General features: G+C 48.3%; 1 protein-coding gene across 5 annotated transcripts in view; it reads left to right on the top strand.

Moving 5' to 3' along the window:
* The window catches only part of Arhgef7 (Rho guanine nucleotide exchange factor 7), a 106,261-nt gene that overhangs the window by 67,892 nt on the left and 14,980 nt on the right, over window positions 1-23,389 (top strand). For 4 of the 5 annotated variants that reach the window (XM_085680633.2, XM_087900972.1, XM_087900971.1 and 1 more), the window contains 11 exons: window positions 3,436-3,530; window positions 3,742-3,837; window positions 7,350-7,472; window positions 11,547-11,685; window positions 12,381-12,440; window positions 13,366-13,512; window positions 15,600-15,686; window positions 17,853-17,931; window positions 18,074-18,213; window positions 20,845-21,069; window positions 22,710-22,803. In XM_085680633.2, the coding sequence (XP_085536759.2) occupies window positions 3,436-3,530; window positions 3,742-3,837; window positions 7,350-7,472; window positions 11,547-11,685; window positions 12,381-12,440; window positions 13,366-13,512; window positions 15,600-15,686; window positions 17,853-17,931; window positions 18,074-18,213; window positions 20,845-21,069; window positions 22,710-22,803 (1,285 nt within the window). The remainder of the gene's footprint in view (window positions 1-3,435; window positions 3,531-3,741; window positions 3,838-7,349; window positions 7,473-11,546; window positions 11,686-12,380; window positions 12,441-13,365; window positions 13,513-15,599; window positions 15,687-17,852; window positions 17,932-18,073; window positions 18,214-20,844; window positions 21,070-22,709; window positions 22,804-23,389) is intronic. The other variant, XM_087900973.1, reaches the window with a different exon arrangement.

The raw sequence follows: 23,389 nt of genomic DNA, 5'->3' as shown, positions 1-23,389 counted from the left end.
GGTGACCTAATTCTCCCTGCCCCCCTGACTTCCCAGACAGGGTTTCTCTGTGTAGCTCTGGCTGTTCTGGAACTCAATCTGTAGACAGGCTGACCTTGAACTCAAAGAGATCTGTCTGCCTCTGCCTCCCAAGTGCTGAGATTAAAAGTGTGCGCCACCGACAAAAATGACCGAATAGTTTATGGCTTTTATGTCAGTTACTTTATATACGTTTGAACTTTACAGTGCTAAGGATAGAGTCCCAGGCCCCACACGTGCTAAGCAGGCACTCTGCCACGGAGTGCCGCTTCTAGCCCTGTAGATTAGTTATTTTCAATGGATACACAGGGCATCTCAAGCCAGGGACACCGAGGGCGAGTGTCTGTCTGCACAGTGTGGGAGTTGGTTTGTTTGAAGGCGGAAAGCCTTAGGAACATCTGTGTGGCTGCCGAGGGTGCCCGCCCTCCTGTGTGGCACTATTGTATGACTGGACAGTTCTATGTCTCGTGACTCAGGGCGAGCCATGCCGCCTGAGTGTTTTTTTCTTCAGCCTCTTTAGCACTGTGGGTCACGAAGTCTGCATCTCCCTGAACACTGCTATGTTCTGGGTTCCCAGTCATGGTGTGATGGAGCTGTGGCGGCTGGGGTGAGGTCCATGGGGTCCTGCAGCAGCCACCGTGTGCCTGAGGCACAAAGAGGAGGAGAGGTGAGACTAATGACCGGCAGACTCAGGCCAGGTAGGGTGGTGAGGCTGCCCAGGTCAAAAAGCACATAAGCCTCCTGAGTTAGGGGTTGGTGGCACTGTTGTAAGCCGGTGAGTAGGTATGTGCCTGTATGTGCTCCTGCAGACAGCAGTGTATCTTGCTTGGTTTTCTGGAGAGAGCTACGGAATGATCTGAAAGTAGTGTGTGGTAGTAGTCAGTAGTTGGAGTAGAGCAGTAGATGAGCGTGGCTTCTGGGGGCTTCTTTGTGACGTTCTCTGGGGAAGCCTTGACGTGTGTCTGTGCTCAGGGCTGTGGCTAAGGGAGGCTGGTGTGTCCTGGGTTCTCTGCACCATGACACTGGCTGTGTTTTCCCTTTGCCCAGCACCTCAGGAATGTGCTAGGTTTCTGAGGGTGGGTCCTGCTAGGGTCTGTGCTGGACAGTGACTGAACTCCTCTACGCCCTGGGAAGAACCTTCTCTATCTAGACCCAGGGTCGGTGGTGGCTGTCCCCCTCTCTGTGGCTTTTTGAGAACCATGTCTGGTGTAAACGACTGTCTCTGGAGCAGTGTGCTGCTGTCCCCGGGCCTTTGACACTTGAGTTCACTGAGTGTTAGGAGGACATTGTCATTGTGGGTGCAGCATCCAGATTTCCCCACAAAGGAATGAACTCTCTGCGTGGTCCCTCCCCTTCCTGGCTGTCTTCCAGCTGTCTCCATGAATAAGTCCATTCATAATGAAGCCGGAGTTGGACTTCAGCAGAGACAGAGCCTGTGGTGTTTCTCCTTGGGGTTGAGTGTGTAAGCTTGCTCATGGCACTTCATCTCCTCCAAGCTCACAGAGCCAGTGCTGCCCTGAAGAGCAGTCAGATGGTGCCTATGAAGGCTGAAGTGTTTAAACCTGAGTTGAGATTATCCAGAGTCATGGTCAAAAAGACACAGTGCTGCTGTCTTGGCCTCCTCTTGCAGTCTGTGTGTTGAGTTGGTAGGTGTGTGTGGGCTTTGTGAGGCAGGTAATACAGAGTATTCAGGAAGTGCTCAGAAAGCCTACTCTGTGACCTAGTTCAAACAGCCCCGGCTGTCCATAGGGCTGGATGGAAAGGGCTGGGGAGGGCCCCGAAGAGTTCTGATCTCTCCCCTTTGGATCTGGAGCTGCCCTATGGGGCTGGTGACAGTTACTTTTTGGCTCTGCAGTTCACCAGGTGTTTAATATGGAAGGTGCTAACGGCTCAGAAAAGGAAACTTTATATGTATGTATGGGGATGGGGAGGTGGGGGGACATCCTAGTCCTAGGTCTTGATCCCAGGACTTGGGCTACCAGGAACTAGGTCCCCAGTTGATTCTCTCTCCCTTTCCCACGTGAACCATCTGGAAACAGTTCATCCAGTTTTATCCGGTTTGCTCATGTTGCTCATGCTCTTGTTGAATTCGCCGCATAGGCCAAGCAGGTCTTGGATTTTAGTTGTCCTGTCTTGGCTTCCTGAGTGGCTGAGATGACAGGCCTTCATATCAGACTTAAACAAAGGATGTGTTTTTTCAGGGGTTAAAGACTGCTGTTTTCTGATTACTGCTAGGTTAGGTGCAAGGACAGGTGACAGTGTGTTGGAGTCAGTGCTTGTGGCCCTGGCCCTGGAGAAGTCCATTAGTTTTTGCTAAGCTTGGAAAGATTTTATTTTACCTTGGTTTATAATTACTGCACTATCTTTAAAAAATGTCAATTTAAAGGTTCTTTCCTTGGGCAGGACTTTCATCTGCAGTACTGTTGTGTGGGGGCTGATCTGAGACATTGTATTTTCTAACGAAAGTCCTTGTTCCCACAAGTTTATTTAGACTCAGTCTGAAGCAGTGGTTCTCAACTTTCCTAACACTGCGACACTTTAATACAGTTCCTCATGTTGTGGTAACATAATTTAATTTTATTTCTACTTTATAATTTTGCTTCTGTTATTAATTGTAATGTAAAATATCTGATATGCAGGATATATGACATGCAACCCCTGTGAAAAGGTAGTTTGACCCCAGTGGGTTGCAACCCATTGGTTTAAAGAGTGATGTCCATGTATTTGAGATATGTCCTACAGACAGGTTGTGTCCATTGTCTTTATGCTTGGAACCAGAACTTCTGTCAGATTTTGGAGTCTGGGTTTGGGAATACTTGCATAGACTTTACTGGTTGAACGTTCTTAAACGCATTGGTCCAAAGTCTAAAACTTGGAGCATCCTGATAGAACTCAAAAGCTCAAGATTCTTGATGACTTTGGATGTGGGCTGCTTTGCTTAGGGATGTTCAGCTGCATACAATAAAGAACAGATTTTATCTAGTTCAGGGAGCATCAACAAGTGTGTTGTTGTGTAGCCCTGTACCCCCTGAAACCTGTTACTGTAGTTAGCTTTCTGCTTGTAGACTACATAGGTGGTTTTGTGTGCGATACTTGGTGGTGGCTTTTTTGAGACACGTCATTTCATCAGTGCTGTGGGACTGTCACAGTCCTTTGTGATTTAAGCAGACCTTGCCTTCCTTGTCCAAGGACTGAATGTGATCTCACTCAACCTAGGCATACCTGTTGTCAATACGGTGAAGTCAGACATCTGGTGTTAATAATTCATTACATAGGATTAGTAGTTAATAACCACAGAGGAGTAAATGTGTTAATAACAAAATAGGACTTGTACAATGGTGATGAACTTGCTAAAGGTTATAAATTATGGCAAATAACTCTTGTAGTGTGAATGACGGTGGTTATTATTTGTTGCAGGTGCTACAGAATATCCTAGAAACAGAGCATGACTATTCTAAGGAGCTGCAGTCTATGCTTTCGACCTACCTGCGGCCCCTGCAGACCAGCGAGAAGTAAGTTGACTGCAGAGTGCTGAGTGCCAGCCAGTCCCTCAGTCTGTGCTGGCCTTTGCAGAGGAGGGAGGGAGAGGTCACAGTGCCATCTTGCCTTGGGCACAGCATTACGATCATTAGGTTATGGCCCACAGTAAGGCTTCATGGTTCAAAACCAGGACTCAAAGTTAGACCACTGACAGAATTCTGCCTTTGTTTTTCTTGGCCTTAGGTTGAGTTCAGCAAACACTTCATATTTAATGGGAAATCTAGAGGAAATATCTTCCTTTCAGCAAGTGCTTGTACAGTCCTTAGAAGAATGTACCAAGTAAGTGACCTGCCTAAAGCTTACAAGTCTATATGGGCTTGGTTGGTATCAAAAGCATCAAGTTTAACATAATTTTAGAATTAACATTTCTGAAGATAGAAGCTAGGTTATTTTTTTTTTTTATTTTATTTTGGGCAAAGTTTAGAGGTTAAGAGCACTGCCTGCTCTTCCAAAGGTCCTGAGTTCAATTCCCAGCAATCACATGGTAGCTCACAACCATCTGTAATGAGATCTGGAGCCCTCTTGTCGAAGAGACCTGATCAGTCGTCCTCATCAACTTAGATCACAAACCCAAAATGGACAAGTTCAGCAGAACCGCTATATACTGGCTGCCCATGCATGCTTCGGCATTGCCAGGGCATAATTTTTGTGTGTGTGTGTTAAAAGCTGTGAGTTAGACTGGGTGGTTTTCATGACAGACTGTTTAGATAGGGAGCATTTCACTTGATTTTCCTTTCTCCTTGTCTTTCTCTTGTTGAACATGGTTGACAGGCCATTGTCTAGCCAGTGAGTCAGTTAGGCAGAGACTGAATTAGTGAATTTCTTGAGTGATGTAATGACTTGGGTGTGATACTCAGGTTATTGCTTTAGTTTGTTTTGTTTTTTTTTCCCCTGAGACAGAGTTTCTTTGTGTAACATTCCTGGCTGTCTTGGAATTCACTTTGTTAGACTAGATTGACCTCGAACTCACTGAGATCTTCCTGCCTCTGCCTCCTAAGTGCTGGTATTAAAGGCATGCACCACTGCCGCCTGGTCCTTAGGTTTTTGTTTTATTTAAAAAATGTAGATTTATTTTTGTGTATGAGTGCTTTGCTTGCATGTATGTATGTATACTAGGTGTGAACTGGAATTACAGAGGCTTGTGAGGCTCCACGTGGATGCTGGGAACCAGACCTTCTCTGCTCATCTTCACAATGGTTGTGTGGTGCAGTGTGACCTCCTCCAAATAACAGATGAATGTCTAATGAAAGGAAGATAAAAATACACCTGTTGCTCTCGCTCTCCACCGTCCAGATAGTGCCACGGGTGGTCTGAGAGTAGAATGCTGCTTAAAAATACATGATCTCTGCATCCTGTTGTTTTATAGGAAAGATAATTAAGATATCCACACCAAGAAATAAAACCAGGGGCAGGAGAGACAGCTAAGGAGCTAACAGCACTTTTTGTGCTCTAGGGTTTGGTTCATGGGGGAAAGCAGAGCAGAGATGACATCCTCACTGGTGCAGTCCCAGCCTCTTCCTCGGGTCCCATGCCTCCTTTGTGGTGGCCCTGTTGTTCTGTGTCTAACGGTGTGTGTGCTCTGGGCGGGCGGTCAGCACAGGCTTGGGTTGTTTCTAACGGGGTGTGCTCTGGGCAGGTGGTCAGCACAGGTTTGGGTTGTTTCTAACGGGGTGTGCTCTGGGCGGGCGGTCAGCACAGGCTTGGGTTGTTTCTAACGGGGTGTGCTCTGGGCGGGCGGTCAGCACAGGCTTGGGTTGTTTCTAACGGGGTGTGCTCTGGGCGGGCGGTCAGCACAGGCTTGGGTTGTTTCTAACGTGGTGTGCTCTGGGCGGGCGGTCAGCATAGGTTTGGGTTGTTTCTAACGGTGTGTGCTCTGGGCGGGCGGTCAGCATAGGTTTGGGTTGTTTCTAACGGGGTGTGCTCTGGGCGGGCGGTCAGCATAGGTTTGGGTTGTTTCTAACGGGGTGTGCTCTAGGCGGGCGGTAAGCATAGGTTTGGGTTCCAGTGGTGTAGTTGAGCCCATCTTTGTGTTGCTGTGCTGAGTCTGTGTGGTGCTGAAGGAACCTTGAGCTACTCAGCCCTCTGTGAGGCTAGTTTGAGCTTTCAGTGGCTCTTGCTAGGATCTGACTTGAGAGTCTGTGCTGCCTGTCTGGGTTAGTGCTTACCCTCGCACATGGGAGGGGGCCACTTCCTATATGGGCACTGGCATCTTGCTCAGGCATCCTGCCCAGTTTCATGGTTATTTCTTTAATTTGCCTGCACTTGTCTCTTCCATTTTGGGACTCTAATGGTGCAGGGCAGCATACCTCTGCTGTCTAAACTGCTTTCTAGTCTGGGGGGAGGGGTTAGAACTCTATTCTCTTACTATTTCATTTTTCTTGTCCTTGCTTTGTGCTGTTTCTCGTTTATTTGTACTGCAGGAAATTGTTCTCGGAGCCTTACGTTTGCCTATGCCTGCTCTGTCCATGGCCCATGTGTACCCCAGCCCCGTGTCACAGATGTTCATGGGAGCTGTCGTTGTCTTCAGTGTCTGTGTTTCTTTTCTCAAGAGCAAATTATAAGTCAAGCATTTTTATACTTAGCTTTCTAAACATAGTTTATTCTGTCTTCCTTTTAGCCCTTCCATCTTGTTAGGCAAAGTTTTTGTCAGTCCTCTGCCTGCTGTCTGAGTTAGGGTTTTCACGGCTGTGATGAAACAGTGTGCCCAAAAACATCTTGGGGAGGAAAGATTTTTGATTTACATATCCTTTATCACACGCCTGAAGGAAGCCGAGGCAGGAGCTGATGCAGAGGCTGTGGAGGAGTGCTGCTTACTGGCTTGCTCAACTTGCCTTCTTATAGTAGCAGGGTGGCAGCCACTGTGGGCTGGGCCCTTCAATTAGTCAGCTAGTTAAGGAAATGCTCTAGAGGCTTGCCTGCAGACCAGCCAGTCCTGTACAGCATTTACTCAGTTGAGGTTCTCTTCTGTCATTCATGTTTCTAGCTTATGTTAAGTTGACATAAAACTGACCAGCACAGCTGCTTACACTTGAGACTAACATAAAAAATGCTTTTGCAGCACTGACTTGGGTCAAGACTCGTTGATTTGGCTTTGGTAGGAGTTCTGGTATTAATAGCTTTGGTCCTATTTTCTCTGGGTCAGAGTCCCCAGAGAGCAGGAAGTCCCCTCTCCTACTGTGTACTGAGAAGTGGTGGGTGTGGACTCCCAGGGATATCCTCTCAGGCTCCCTGGTAGTAGCATGATGTCCTGTCCCAGGCCTACAGTCTGGGGAGATGGGTAAAGACCCCTGAGTGTAGCCTACTTGTGTCCTGCTGGTTGATGTCAGGTCTCACCACTGCCATCTGCATTCCATCCACACTGGGCTCCGGTTGACTGTTTCTTGTTCTTGACTTTAGACTTCAGAATGCTGTGACCTAATGCCATTGCCTAGAGATAGGAAGAAGTGGCTCATCTCTAGCTCCTGTCACCTGTAGTGAAAGGTGTCTGTAGTACTTAGGATACTTCATTACTATATGTGTAAAAATCTTAGTTAGGCAGCCATGTTTAGTAACTTGTAATTTTGTATACAGTATTTGAGACTTCAGGACTTACATTCTTCTCACCACACAGAGAACATAGATTTGGCTAGATTGGTCAGTCATGAGGCACTGCAAAGGTTGGTTAGTCCCTCAGCCTGTAGGGGAGTGAGCAGGGCCAGAAAGGTATGGAGTCTGGGCAGAGGGAAAGAGCCTGGTACATCTGCCCCTTGCTGGTTTCTTCCTGTCTGATGGTCTCTGTGTCACACCTCCAGGTCTCCTGAGGCCCAGCAGAGAGTTGGCGGCTGCTTCCTGAGCCTAATGCCACAGATGAGGACCCTGTACCTCGCTTACTGTGCCAACCACCCATCTGCTGTGAGCGTCCTCACAGAACATAGGTTTGTTGGCTGGGACATCTGGGCCAGAAGGGAGGCGGGCATCTCTGGACCCGTGTAACAATGTTCAGACTAAACAATGATAAGTTTTGCCCTCAAAATAAGTGCTTGGACGTCTGTTTAAAAATCCAAAAGGCTGGTCAGTGTGTTTGTGAAAGAAAAGGTTTCTATTGCTATGAAGAGACACCGTGACTCTTATAAAGGAAAATATTTAATTGGGGCTGGCTTACAGTTCAGAGGATTAGTCCATGATCACCATGGTAGGAAACATGGTGGTGTGTGCAGGCAGACATGGTGCTGGAGAAGGAGCTGAGAATTCTGCATCTGGATTGGCAAGCAGCAGGAAGAGACCATGGACCACTTATCCTGGCTTAAGCTTCTGAGACCTCAAAGCCCTACACACACACACACACACACACACACACACACACACACACACACACACACACTGTCTCTGTCTCTGTCTCTCTCTGTCTCTCTCTCTCCCACCCTCCTCCCTCCTTCTCTCCCTTGCTTCTCCAGCAAGGCCACCCCTACCCCAGCAAGGATATACCTCCAATAATGCCACTCCCTGTGTGCCTCTGGGGACCGTTTTCATTCAGGACACCACAAGCTAGACAGGTGGCTCATTGGAACAGTGGCTCATGGGACAGTGCTGTTATACAGCATGAGGGCTTGGGTTTAGACTTTAGCACCCATGTTAAAAATGCTCAACATGGCCACATGTTTAACTCCTGGAGCCCCATTGCTGTGGGTGGCAGAAACAGGAGGATTGCTAGAGCTTGCTGACTGCCAGATTGGCTGTAGGTTAAATGAGAGACCATGTGTCCCAGGATTATGGTGAAGGTAATAGAGCAGGGCAGCCACCATCCTTCCCTGGCCTGTTCATATGTGCCTGCCCGTGTGCTCATCTCCAGACACGTATGTACGCACACACCCCAAACCAAACAACTAAACAGAAAAACAGAACAGAAGAGGGTCCCTGTGAAGTTTCTTTAGCACGGAGGGGAGCTGGTAAGTGCTTAGGAAGTTGCTGCAGGCCGCCTAGAGGCTTCAGAAATTAGCTTTCTCCTGGGCAGGTGGGAGCGCTGGAGACTGGATTGGATTGGGCTGTTGTGGTAGCAGCGGCTGCTGGAGGTGAGGATGTCTGCGGGCAGAGCATTCGGTTGCAACTGTGTGCTTGAGCCTTCCAGTCTACACAGAGTTAACGTGCAGGGTTCCCCTCTTTACAGAGTCGGGAGGAAAGACTGCTGGGTATTTCAGGTGTTCTGAGCCATCTCATGGTGAGTGCTAGTATGATGCCAGGAGACCGAGCAAATGTCTAGCAAACTCAGGACTGGCTTTTTATGCTTAAAGAGGCTTTGCATTTCTATTATCACGACAGCTTGTTATTATCGGAAGAAATGATGTGGTTTCTGTTGTGAACAGCAGTTCAGTGTGTTCAGAGCTGTTACTGGAAAGTGTGCATCAGCATCAAGATGTGTGCGCTTTTTATCCCAGCAGCTTTAGTGGTTCCCGTCTGGGCTCTGTTTTAAAACTGGAGCACAGCAAGTAATAGTTTGGGTTGACCGGCCTGGCCTCCCTAGAAATGCAGCAGGGGCCAGAGTGGCCAGAGCCCTTGTTTGTGGAGTTGTGGTAGGTAGTAGAGGACCATGCAGGCCTTAGTCAGGACAGAGTGCACACACACTGAGGCTCATTATTTTACTGTCTGAGCTGGGTAAGAAGAGTAAGTGGCCTGGATGCTCTCTGCTCATTGGTGTGCTCAGGTATGCAAGGATCACAGTGTTGCTGACCCCGTCTGTTTCACACCTGTGGTTCTGAGTGGAAGGGAAGGAGCTGGAGTGTTTCATAGTCAGAGGGAAAGTAGAAGCCTGCCCCGTCTTCTCCTTCTTCCTCCCCGGGTGGGACCAAGCCAGCCTCTTGTTCTCTTTAGTGTGAAGCTTATATTCAGTTGCGTGCTTCATTGACTCCTTAGAGCTTAGAAATGATAAAATTTTACAAAAGTAAAACCCAAGTATCAAGTTTGTGTCTGTAAATGTTCTGTAGGAATCAATGATGTAGTAAGACAGGAGATGTAGAGCTAGTGAGATGTTCTGTCCCCACCCCCACACAGGACAGTGCCTGGTCCTACAGGTGGAATGTGAGACAGTCCTGGGCAGAGGCAGTTAAAGCAGCAGAGCTGAGGAGACGCCAGTGGGCAGTGCTGTCCACCCCCACTCTGCTATTAGCCCAGTGACTGTTTGGGTCTTGACTGAAAGGCAAACACAGTATCTCAAAATAGCAGGGGGAAGGACACAGATGAGGTGTTTGGCTGGGGAGTGTCCCAGCCGCTGTGCAACGTGGCATGCTGGCTGTGGAGTGGGGACCTTGGGGTCTGCTCTGAACAGCCTGGAACAACTGGGTGTGGGATCCCGAGCAGTAAAGAGGAGAGTCCTTCTGAGCCCACAGATACGGCAGGATGTGGTGTTTGTGTGCTCTTCTGAGGTACCTGAGCTGTGAGCGGTCCCTCTCAGCCTGCCACAGAACCCATCACCCTCCTGAGGCGTAAGTTGGTGCTTAGAGCCCTGCATTCTGATATCTGATCACTTCTCTCTGCATTGTTCTCTCTACTGAGTTGCCGGGCTAGCTAGCTGGTTTTTGCTTCCCTGTAGCTCTGATGGCTGTTCAGCTGCCACACCATGGCCAGTAGGTTGTGTTTTGATGCCTGAGCTATCTGAAAGCTTTGCTTTTGTAAGCTGGGGTGTAGTTCCCTGGTGGGAAGGCTACCCTAGAATGTGCAAACTCTGCATTCTGTTCTGTCTTCTTAGCTGTCAGACGTGGCCCTCAACTAGCAGTCTAGCCTCACCCTCGCCCTGTTCATAGATGTGATGTGTATGCCTTTGCCATGGGAATCTTTCCTTTGTTGTGTTGATGGTGGACACAGGGTCCTGGGGTCCACGTGTTCTGAGGAAGGGTTTTAAGTCATTCTCTAAGAACACATTTTTCACTGGTTTATTACCATCGTCTGAATTGTTTTCTTAGTCATGATGTTAAGAAGCTTCGAGGTGAAACTGCCTAGGAAGTTTTGTGTAGTTCTGTTTCCTTTCTTGGCTGTGGATATCTTTCCTGGCAGCAGAAGAATGCTGTGTGCAGATCACACGGCGTGTTTAAATCTACTTTGTTCTTAAGACTTCTGAGCAGGGTGCTGTGAATTGTATGACAACCTCACTAAACCCGGAAACACCTTACTGCCTGGGGCCTGTTTTCCCTTGGCGGAAAGTCTGTGATTCCCCTGAAAGGAGAAGGGCCTGTGAATTAGAAGGACTTACGGGCTGTGCCTCATCAGCTGCCTGTTTCAGAGAACGCTGGTGAATGGGCGTTTCCTGCTCACTGTGGTGCTTATGGAGAGCAGGTAAGGGTGGAGATGGTGTTCTTAGCAGGATTCTGAACCTAGAGCAAACCCAGCAGGTGAGCCGTGAGAAAACTGACCCCAGTTGAGGGCCCAGTGGAAACTGAGGACCCTGGACCCTGCTTGTCTCCAGGGACTCAGCATAGGAAACATTGCTGAGCAGTGAAAATGACTGTGAAGTGGGGAGTGTTTAAGGCTTGATTTAATGCGCTCTAAATTTTGGGAATGCCGTATGTTCCCACCTGCTTTCTGCATATTCTGTGGGCGTGAGTTGGGTGCTGCTGTGACAGTTTCCCCCACACCAGAGCCTTTGCCCGGCCCTGTGCTGTTCTGCTCTGCATACCTCTGCTCCTAGAGAAGGAGGTCAGTTCACTAGGCTTCAGGTCACACCTCCCACAGGTCTCTGAGGCTCAGAGACAGCTTATGGAAGGAAGCTCTTACCAGCTTGTACTCTGGACACCCCTGAGGACTGGTAAAGGCTCCATGGAACCAACATGCCCCGGGTTCTTTGTCAGTGGGACAGAGGTGAGAGCGCTGTCGTCAACTTTTCACATTGCGTGGTAACTGGCGCATCTGTGGGTATAAAGCTGCAGCCATCGCCACAGGACATTTCTGTCTGTGACACAAGCCCTGGCCCCGTGTCCTTAACTGGAGCCTCTTCTCTTTCCCTCTTTACCCCTGCTGCTCAGTGAGGACCTGGGTGAGTTCATGGAATCAAAAGGTGCCAGCAGTCCTGGGATCCTGGTGCTGACCACTGGCCTCAGCAAGCCCTTCATGCGCCTGGACAAGTACCCAACACTGCTGAAGGAGCTGGAGAGACACATGGAGGTGCTGCTGCTCCCTGACCTGAGACCCTGAGCCTTGTCAGACCTCATGTCCCTGAGGTTACCCCAGAGCTCGTCTAGAGTTTGTAACTTAGTGGTTTTCAGAGGGACTTTGTTAAATGTGGAGGTTTTCTCCTCATCCAGCTGTAGAAGAAAGAATCATCTTTTTCCTTCCTCTGACACCCTCATGTACCCATCTGCTCCCCAGTGCTCCAGGAGCCGCAGAGTGTCATGTTCAAGTGGTGCTGGGTGTCCTGTCAGTGTTGAGCTACAAGCAGTAGGAGCCTGAGTTGCAGGGTGATGATGGGAACGCCTGTTGAATTCTGGGATAGCAGCTTGCAGAGCTGACAGGGACCCTGGTCCTGCTTATTGCTAGACTTGGATGTGTCCGTGAACCTTCCTTGGAACTGTTGAGCTCAGCTCTGCCTTTAGAGGGCAGGGCAGTCAGAGATGTCTGTAAACAGGCGTGTGGCCGTGCTCTCATGAGGCTTTATTTACAGAACAGCATTGCTTGCTGACCCCTTTTGGCAGTTTTGTTCCAGATTAATTTTCCTCAAGTCTGTTGGCACCATGATCCCTTAAAAGATAAGCAGCCCTCAGCCACTGAGAAGCTAAGGGCTGAACAGTATCAAAAGTTTTAGGATAGTCTCCAGGATGTTTCCAGTGTGACCGTTTGTCATGTCTGTCTTTTATCCACAGGATTATCATCCTGATAGACAAGATATTCAAAAGTCCATGACTGCCTTCAAAAACCTTTCAGTGAGTGATTACGCTTATGTTGTGGGATTTCTGTCTGTTTAGCCAATGGCGTTTCAGGCAGCAATCCCTAGGGTATGGTCTTGTCTGCCCATGTGACCCTTAATAAGTTGAGTGGGAGAGGTCGTGCGCTTGTTTTCTTCCTTGGGTGGTTGAACCTCAGCGCCCCCCCATTCACACAGCAGCTGGATCAAGGTGGCATCTACCCTATGTCAGTGAGTGTTTACATCTTTCATACCTAAGCAAATTCTTGAGACCCTTTAACAGACTCTCGTGGGTTCATGTAACATGCTTATTATGTTTTGTCTCAGATACTGTCACCACAAATGCATGTTGAGTTAAAACCCACTGGAAAAGACGCAGAGTAAACAAGTGACTTGTGAATTGAACGCACTGTGTATTGGGATGAGGTAAAGGACGTGTGTAGCCACACTCCATGACCAGTGAATTCTCCTCCTTGAGTGCACTCTGAGCACCAGAGTCAGAACTGGGACAAATGAAATTTAGAAAGGACACGGCGTAGTTGTTGCTGTAGATGTAGTCATTTAACTCCCTGCCTCCAAATCCACCCAGGACACAGGTCCTCACTTGTCATATTGCCCAGCTGTGGTTTAGACACATGTTCCATGTATAGCACATAGCACATGCTACTTCCTCCTCTTGGGCTTGTCTGCTGGCAGACACTGATGAAGCCAAAAGGAAATGTTCTTCTAGTCCACTGAACATGGCTTCCTGAAACTGACAACTGCCTAGGGAGTGGAAGGTGCCGGAGCACGTGCGTGCTTTGTTGCCTTGATTTACCAACTCCGTACAGTTAATCATTCATCATCTTACTGGACAGAACAGTAATCGTAAAAGCACAAGCAGTGTGGTGAAAACAAGATTCTGAGAGCTTCTGCCTGTAAACAGTGGTGTGCTGTTCCCACAGGCCCAGTGTCAAGAAGTTCGGAAAAGGAAAGAGCTGGAGCTGCAGATTCTGACGGAGCCCATCCGCAGCTGGGAGGGGGATGACATAAAGACGCTGGGCGCCGTGACTTACATGTCCCAAGTCACGATTCAGTGCGCAGGAAGCGAGGTACTGGGGCCCAGCTTCACCATCATGGCCCTGTCCCACTCCTAAGGTTTTGTGTTCAGGCCTAGAATAATGGCATGTACTGCATCAGTGCGCAGGAGTCTCACATGTGTGGCCACTCTCTACCCTTGACAGTGGGTGGAAAGCTCAGAACAGACAGGCTTCTCAGTTCATACCCACCTTGGGTCAACTTGGTCCAGAGCTCTGTGAACTGAGAGGGCGTCCCCCCAAGACTGGAAGAGACCAGCATGTGTCTCATCATATACAGGTGTTTTCTAGGGACACCTGCCTGGCCTAGCTCAGGCTTCTTGTCAGAGTACACTTTTGGGGGCCTAGTGTTTATGGCACTGGCGTGTGTATTCTGGTGCCTACTTCTGGGAGTCCTGGCTTTGTTGCTGGCTTTTTCAGTAACAGTTGGCTGTTGATGGGTCATCATGGGAGTAGTCCATTTGATGGTGGAGCAAACTCGAGCTTCACCCTCCACACACACAGCTATTTGGAGAGAGAGGAAGCAGAACGTGCCTGAGTATCCCCACTGCATTGTAGTGTGGGTACTGTAAGAAATTGTCACTTTCTTCTTTGACCACACTGACCTGAAACACCCAAATCTTTCAAAAATTTGTCACTTAATTAAATGATTTTCTGTGTGGGTATGTTGCCTCCATGCATGTTTTTCTACAGTGTTTGCTCAGTGTCCACAGAGGCCAGAAGAGGTTGTCTGATCCCCTGGAAGTGGAGTTACAGACCGTTGTGAGCTGCCCTGTGAATGCTGGGAATCAAACCTGGTTCTTCTAGAAGAGCAGCCAGTGTTCTTAAACTACAGAGCCCTCCCCAGCCCCTTACCCTCGTGATTTTTAAGTTTTGTTTTAGATAACTTTGCAGCATTTCCCAAAATGCTAAGTCTTCCTAACAGTGGTGGCTATTCCTCCAAAGAGAGTCGACACTGTCCTGCCCTCGAGGGCAGAGGTCTTCTGCAGGCTTCCCCAGCTTGTGTGCCTCCAGGAGAAGTAGCAGGTGTTTCTGCGCCTTCTCCAGGACACACATTCCTTCCCACCCCTGCTGCCCTTTGGGTGGGTGTGACATTGTGAAGAACATTCTTGGGAAAACTGCTGAACTTACCCACTTCTGAAGGCAGTGGCTCAAATGCTGGAGGACTCATGCCTGTTGCTTTGACTTCTGTCTTTTAGATGTGTATGTTTTCCATGACTTTTGTTACCTTGAAGCAAGTGGATTTAATGTACAAGAAATAAGTTTTCCATGTAAACCAGAAAAGGTTAATCAGATAGATGATAGCAATATTTACTTAATTTTTGCCCTATTTTTCTTATAGCTTGAAGAAGCTACCTATTCCCATCCCTCATTAAAATTTTCTAAGTTTTTTTTCCCTGTGGGCCATGAAGAGAAGGTTGCAAAGTAGTATTCAAAGATACTCCACACAGGGCTGGAGAGATGGCTCATTGGTTAAGAACACTTGATGTTCTTCCCAAGGTTTGATTCCCAGCACACACGGCCACTCACAGCCATCTATAACTCTAGGTCCAGGGGATCCAACACCCTTTTTAGGCACTGTACTCTTGTGATACACAGACAGACGTGCAATACAGAAAGACATTTATACATATAAACAGTACAAATAAATAAACCTGTAGTTTTTCTTAGACAGGGTCTCTCGGTTGCATAGCTCGGACTCAGTATAGGTACCTGGCTGGCTTGGAGCTCAGAGATCTTGTCTTTGCCTCAGGAGTGCTGGGATTAAAGGTGCCACCATACCTGGTTAAGTAAACCTTAATAAAAGAAAAAAAAAGTCTTTCAGGAACTTGCAAGCTCAGGGCTCTTGAATCATTTTGTTACTTTAATCTGCCATGAAAAATCTAATGGTGTGTGGTTTTGCTCTGGTTGTAGTTGTCTGCTAAGGTCTGACATAGACTCAGTGCTTGTGTCTAATGGAGATTGGTTATACTTGGTCAGCATTCAGTACTGCTAGTATACTTTGGTAGAAATTTCAGCTAGGAAACACAAGTCTATGGTTCCATTGGGGCGTGTAGGAAGATTTGTGTACTCATTTGTGAACAGATTCTTTTTGCTATTAGGAAAAGAATGAGCGATACCTGCTGCTCTTCCCAAGTCTTCTGCTCATGTTGTCTGCCAGCCCCAGGATGAGTGGTTTCATCTATCAGGTAAACACAGTTACAGTGATACTTTTTTGCTTATAGTGGATGTCAGAATTGCTTCCAGGATGCCTTTGAATTTATCTATTCATATTGGACATGCCTGTATATGCATGGTATGTGGTACCATACTGTGACGACTTTGTTCTTACCTGTGACTTTACTTCTTTTTTTATTGTTTTTATCGAGCTGTATATTTTCTCCGTTCTCCCCCTTCCTTCCCCTTCTCCTTTTACCCTCTCCCATGGTCCCCATGCTCCTAATTTACTCAGGGGATCTTGTCTTTTTCTACTTCCCGTGTAGATTAGATCCATGTATGTCTCTCTTAGTTTTCTCTTTGTTGTCTATGTTCTCTGGGGTTGTGAACTGTAGTCTAATTTTTCTTTGCTTTTTGTCTAAAAACCACTTACGAGTGAGTACATATTTGTCTTTCTGGGTCTGGGTTACCTCACTCTATGTGAGCTCACCTCTGTTGCACCTTTCAGTGTGTCCGGAGAGAAGCGTGCATTTGTGAGCAGTGCACGCCATTCTCTCACTGGCTGCTTTGTCCCCTGCAAAGCAGTGCTTCTCTGGGCTCTCATGATCTGTCGTGCACAACCTAGACTCAGCTAGGTGGTGTGTGCTGTGATCTGTTTGTTGTAAGGCGTAGAACACCCCAAATAAATACACTGGGTGTGTCACCGGATCATTTGACCTTTTGTAACCTGTCATTTAATGTATTACTTTTTAATCATTTCCCAGAGAAAATTTGAGAACTGATTGTGGGAGAAAGTTTGAGGGGCTCTTTTCTGTTGTCATAGGACTAGTGGTGGAGACATTTAGGTAGGACCTAGGAGCCCTGGAGTCTAGCTCCACACTGACCTAAGAGAGACACTCATTTATTCGTTCAATTCATTCATTTGCTCTAATGCAAGTCGCTCTTCACTTTCGAGTGGCTTTTCTCTGATGTGTGTGTTGTGTTTTATGTTGTTCTGACGAGGAGTGTAGAGTCCTGAGTGGAAGGATGTGGCTTGGTCTGCCCCTGAGAGGGCTTCTCACTGTTGTTGTTCTGAAGGACCCTTTCTAAATGGCCGAGCAGATAGGCATGGGAAGACTCAGAAAAGACTCGCCTCTCTATTGGTGAGGCATCCTGAGGAGAGGCTGGGTAGCTGAGGTGCCAGAGTGTCAACTCCTGTTGACAGGTGCCTGTTACTGGCTCGTTTCGTACCCCAGATCCTGGGCCTAGACTGTACTTGGGCTGGGATCATCTGTTGTTGTGACTTGTCCCTGGAGATGGTATATCAGTGGCAGGATGCTGTCTTTGTACTCTGGACGGTTCTTGGATCAGCCCTGGTGATGGGCATCTCATCCTGTCATCTCTGCGGGTGGAGCACTGACTGCTGCTACACGCTACAGGACCACCTGCCCAAGGATAGTGCTTCCCATAGTGGGCTGGACTCTTGTATCCATCAGTAATCAAGAAAAGTGCCATACAGGCTTGCCAGGGGCCACTGGCAGGTTGGCAGTTCTCCTAGGTTTTCCTCTCCCCAGGTGTCTGTAGCTGTGTCCAGTTGACATAGTGCTGTCCTACCTGCTGATAAAGGCCTGCCTTTGGCTAACAGTTGTTTCCTGGGGCCCAAACCCATAGACTGTAAAGGCTTGGTCTTTGACCACTGGCTGTCAATGTTTGTGTGGCCCGAAGAAAGCTGTTGGGTGCTGGACTTTGCTGTTTAAATGAACTTTATCCCCTTCTACTTCTCAGCTGACATTTCCTCTTGTGACTCCCTCCCATTTTTACAGACAGCATGTCTGCCACTGTGTGTACCCTGTGGCATTTGTCTGTTCTAGCTGCGTATTTTACATTTGACAGAGTATAGCGCAGAGCCTCTCGGTGTATGTTCTTGTCTCCAGTTCATAATTCCCTCCTCCTCTGGAACGCAGTGTGCGCTCTTACGCGGGGTGTCCTTGGAAGCAGGACTGTCTCCTATCTTCTCCACAGACTCATCAACTGGATGAAAGTTCCGCTTTGCCTCATACTTTGCCATTTTGCCAATTTCGGTTCTTCACTGTGGTTTGGTCATTATTTAAGACGGTAGTTCTTTGGAACATGTGGTTCTGTAATGTGTAAAATCATTTAATGTTTAATGGCACCTTTATTAGAAAAGCATTAATTTTTTGAGGGGGGCTCTCTTTTAGGGAAAGCTACCGACGACAGGAATGACAATCACAAAACTTGAGGACTGCGAGACCCATAGGAATGCGTTTGAAATATCAGGTAATGTGCCCAGCTTGTGCAGCCTCTGTGTCACAGTGAGGAGAAGCAGTCAGTTTCAAAGGCTGTGTGGAGGTGGCCGCAGGCTCTGGGCGTCTGTGGTGCTTGTGTGCATTTACTTGTAATTTCACCTCCTTCTCTCCAGGTAGCATGATCGAGCGGATTCTGGTGTCTTGCAACAACCAGCAGGACCTGCATGAATGGGTGGACCATCTACAGAAGCAGACGAAGGTTACGTCTGTGAGCAACCCCACCATCAAGCCCCACTCTGTGCCGTCACACACAGTAAGAGCCACATGGCTTCTCTTCTCGGCTCTCACAGTAAAGTCTCAGGTTGGGGCTCTCAGTGGGTGCAAGAGTTTTAAACCCTGCCTTGTAGCACAAGTTCTAATTGTGTAGTTGTCATCACAGAGCAAACCTCTTCGCTGACACTTTTTTGTGTATACCCAAGCTCAGTGATGCTCAGCGCTGCCTCAGAGTTCCCACTGAACCCCAGGAGCCACAGGCCCTGTTGTAAGTGGCTTTTTCTGAGAAGTTAAAACTTTATATATGTTACTCACAAACAGACAAAGCAAAAGAAAAGTAATAGCTGTGTTAGACAGATGCTGGACACAACTCCTGACTTATCTAGAAAGTGGCAGTGTTGGGCCTATACTCACTTGGCGGAGGTCTTCCAGTGCAAAGTTCGTTTCCTTGCATTATTTGGGTGTGGTAGCACATGACTGTACTTGGGAGGTGGGGACAGGAGGATCTGAAGTTCAAGGTCATCCTTGGCTGAGTGTTAAGGCCAGCCTGAGCTACTCGAGACCCTGACTCCAAACAGAAATAAAATAAAACAATGAAAACAACAACCAAAAAAAAAAAATTTATTTTTTACTTAATAAACTCAGCAGTACTTTGTTTTTTTAGAGATATAAATTTCAAAACATGTTGAAATTGGTATTTAAACTTTGTGTCTATATTTTTCACTTGAGAAGTTGGTTATTTTAAAACATAACCATTTTTACTGAAGAGCAAACCTTTCAAAAATGAACTTGGCTGACACAGTTTATGATTACAGAGTCTTCTCTCCTCTGTGACTCTTGTGACAGTTTCTGCCGGGTAGTTCGTTTTTCCATCAGTGCCTTCATGTAGAGGGTCACCATGGTTTACCACTCGTGGTCTCACATCAGGGTCCAGTTTTCTGAGCTTGCTGTGTTGTCTCAGAAGTTGGAGTGTCAGATGCCTTGCTGTGGTAGCTAGCACTTCAGTCTCCATGGCTGAACTCCACTCCTTAATTTCTCCTTACTCCAAAAGGTCCTGGAGAGTCAGGCGGTGGTGGCACACACCTTTAATCCCAGCATTCAGGAGGCAGAGGTAGGCAGATCTCTTGTGAGTTCGAGGCCGACCTGATCTACAGAGTGAGTTTCAGCATAGCCAGGGCTACACAAAGAAGCCCTGTCTTAAAAAAGAGATAGGCGGATCTGTTATGAGTTCGAGGCCAGCCTGGTCTACAGAGTGAGTTCCAGGACAGGCACCAAAGCTACACAGAGAAACCTTGTCTCAAAAAATTTAAAAAATAAAAAAATACAAATGAAAACCAAAGAAGGTCCTGAAGAAAAGGCTGAGAATTGGGAGTGTAGCTCAGTGGTAGAACATTTCCCTGATGTTGCAAGGTGCTGGTCATTTCCCAATGCCACCAACAAAATAAAAAAATTAAAACCACTTTTTGTGGGTTACATATATCTCAGGGATATAGGTTGCCTGTGTGTACAAAACAGCAAGGAGAAACCAGGCTCCCCACACCTGTCATATAGCCTTTGCTGTGTACGTGCCTGGCGCCTCAGCATTTGGTGACGTGTAGTGGAAGCCATAAGGTAGCCTGCTGTGAGCTGTGGAGCCCTGGTGGGAAAAGGTGCTGTGGCTGGTGTGCTGGTGTATGGGTACTGCGTTCCCCTGGGGTCCGGCACCAGCTGATCTCTCACTTTAGCATCAGGCATCATCCACTTTTCCAAGTAGAGAGAAAGAAGTAAGCCGGTGTTTCTGCTACAAGGGGCTGGGTGGTGCAGCTTTCTCCTCTGTAGGCTGCTTGTTTGGAGGAAGCTTGTTTGTAGTGGTACAGTGTCAATAATGTTCCATGAGCCAGCGACTGGTGGATGACCTGGCTCTTAGGGTGCTGTTTTCCGCTCTGTGGTGCCACAACCGGCACAGTTCCAGCATTCAGTTCAGAGCTTCGCAGCCAGCTCCTGTTAGTTGTGCATTAACTGCATCATCTGCGTGAGATCCACGGGCTCATTTGAGTCACACTTATTTACATTTTCATTTCGTTGTCGGTGTGATTGATTTGGGGTTTTATAAGAACATAAACCTTATTAATAACATACCCCACTGAAAAAAATCAGACTTCAAATTTCTTTATTTTTATTCAAATAAGCTTGAGAGTTTTAAGAGAAAAATAACATTTATTATGGAAATTAACATCCTTCTATGAAGGCCAAGGAAGTGGTCCATGTTCCTGCATTCACACAGCTCTGTGGCAATGGAGTGTGCCCAAACAGGAACGCCCTAGATGGGAGGGGCCTGGCTCTGTGCTCCAAGAAAATTGTTCCCTGCTTTCCCCTTTCTGCACAGGGAACAGGCCTCGGTTTTGCCCTGCGCCTGTGTTACCAAGTGATAGTATATTTCTGGGGAGGATGCCCCACCATCAGCCACCATTTCTGTACTTGTTTGTTTCGAAGTCATGATGCTTGCACTAGTTTCTCACACACTGTGACATCGCAGCTGTAACCTGTGTAGAGTGTGGGTCTCTCAGCCCCATGTCCTGCCCAGAATCCCTTGGGAGCGTCGTACAGCGAGGGGTTTAAGCCGTGTGGTTAGGGCGTTCCTCCGTGGCCTCACCCATCTCATGCTCTCTGCTCTTGCTTTTGTGCCTGGCAGCTTCCCTCCCATCCTATCACTCCATCCAGCAAGCACGCGGACAGCAAGCCTGTGGCACTGACGCCTGCATACCACACGCTCCCCCACCCCTCTCACCATGGCACCCCACACACCACCATCAGCTGGGGACCCCTGGAGCCTCCGAAGACCCCCAAGCCTTGGAGCCTGAGCTGCCTGCGGCCTGCACCTCCCCTCCGGCCCTCAGCTGCCCTCTGCTACAAGGAGGTGAGGTCCTGCAGCCACTCAGACTGCCAGCTGCAGTGAGCGTGTCTTGACATCCGGGTGTGTGTGAGGGTCTGCACTTAGTTCCATGTGTCATTTCAGTGAGTTTAGAAATGAAAGTCTTATGTTTTCGTTTATGGCATAAGGACCCCCAGTGAATCCTCAGAACTGAGAAGAGGGTCTGTCCTTACTCTCTGTCATCCCCTTCTGCTGCAGGAAGCCCCTTTAAACATAATAGGATGGGCATGTACCTCCTTCAGATCTGTATGTATTGTGCCATTCCTGAGGGGCTGGTGCCCATGAGGCACCAAACCTGGGGTGCTCGTGAACTCGTAGGCTGCTAGGGACTTGCCCTACTGCGTGCCATTCTGCTATGCTCAAGGTCTGTCCCAGAGTCCTGAGACTGTTGGAGGTAAAGAGTAGGTTCCCCAGTGATAATGGCGCAGTCTTTGAAGGCAGTGCCTTCTTGGCCTTTGAGGAGAAGCAGCAACCTTCCTCAGTCCACTTCTGCTCTTGCCCGCATGCCGAGTGTAGCCCACTACGCGTCCGCAGTCTCACGTGCTCCACCTAACCTGCTTTCACCTGCGGAGGCCCAGCTTTGGCGAGCGTGAGAAAGAAGCCAGGTGGTGTGTAGGTGCAAGCCTGGGCATGGTGGTTTGTGTGGTAAAGAGTGATTGGAGCATGCGCAGGGTCTTTTTGGTATTTCAGGAGTGCTCTGTTGAGTCCCCCATATGGTTCTTTTGGAACTGATTTCTGCCTAAGATCATTCTCTGTTACATAGGAAGTTTGAGGCCAGCATGGATCACAGGAGAGAGGTTTCAAAAATGAAGTCAGGCAGGGCGTGATAGCACATGCCTTTAACACTAGCACCCCAGATGCAGACAGGAGGGTCTGTGAGTTGGAAGCCAGCCTGATTTATACAGTGAGTTCCAGGCCAGCTAAGGTTACATAGATCATCTCAAAGCAGCAGCAGCAGCAGCAGCACAGAAAAGCTGGAGAAATATCTCTAAGAGCCTGCTGTGCCCTGGAAGTGCTTCGCCACTGTGTAATGGCAGCAGCAGGGACAGATGTGTATGCCCAGTGTGCTCCTGGATGAGCCCTCCTAGCATGCTGTGTGCACACTCCATTTGTACCTTACAGGAAAGGTGCTAAGGTGGTTGCTGGACACCGTCTCTACTTGCTCAGAGCTGGGGACACAGGCTTGCACAGAGCAGCTAGCAAGTGCTGTCCCCGCTGGTCTGTGCTTAGCCATTGGCTTCCTGCCTACCTCCTTTGCTTTTATTTTTGGAATTTTGTGTATTTTCTCAAAAATGTCTTTACTTTCCATTCTTTTTAAGTAACCTTATTTTCCTCTTATGCCCCAGAATGGACAGCCCTGCCCTGGCTATGGGGAGTATGCGTGTGGGCCACCTGTCCTTTCTCTTACTCTTACTCTTGTGGGGTTCGTGGGGTCTGGTCCTGCTGGTGGGGTTTTCATCAGAGCTCAGGAGTGTTACAGAGGGATGGATGGGGACACTTGGTTTGGGTTCGTGTTGGCTCTGGCAGAGACCAGTGAAAGAGCTGGGGTGGGGGTGGAGGTGCTTGTTGGTGGCCAGCTGGTTGCACACAGAATCTGTCAGCGTGTGTTGTCGATGGTTCCCTAGGATCTTAGTAAGAGCCCCAAGACCATGAAGAAGCTGCTGCCGAAGCGGAAGCCTGAGCGAAAGCCTTCAGATGAGGAGTTCGCTGTGCGCAAGAGTAAGTGCCCACTTGTGTGAGCATGGCTACCTCATGGGCCTTAGTGCCACATGGTGGGAGAAGTTACCGTCACAGAGTGCTGGTGCAGGGGAAAACAGGCCTCACCAACCTCCTGTCCTTTGTAAGACTTCTGTTCCCACCTTAGTTCTGCTCCTGCATCTCCTGGTCTTCAGCCCCACCCCTGACTCATAAAGTACCAGTCCACATCTGGATTCCTGTGACCTTTGCTCCACCAGGTCAGATCCACTCTCCCTTTCACTCATCCGTGGCATGTCTGGGCTCAGGTCTGCCTGGTGACCCTTACTGAACAAGTATTTACCATGTATCTTTTGTATGATTGGCATCACGGGGTGCTGGGACACGAATGTTGGTCAGATCTTGAGTCACTAGCACATGTTTAATGCTGCTTAGTATCCAGCTGTGAGACAAACTGTGAAGTCCATGTTCACAGCACTGGTCCTCAGGTGGGTAGGTTTGCCCCAGGGGACATGGGTCGATGCCTAAACAACATTTTACTTGTCACAGTCAGATGCCTGTGTTGTTGGTGTCTGTTAATGGAGGCCGAGGATGCTGTGCAGCATCTGCA

The sequence above is a fragment of the Myodes glareolus genome, chromosome 23 (assembly GCF_982192425.1).
Source record: "Myodes glareolus chromosome 23, mMyoGla1.1, whole genome shotgun sequence".
In the NCBI taxonomy this organism is placed as follows: Eukaryota; Metazoa; Chordata; class Mammalia; order Rodentia; family Cricetidae; genus Myodes; species Myodes glareolus.
Note: the sequence above shows the minus strand (reverse complement) of the source record. Positions and strands in the feature narration are given on the sequence as shown.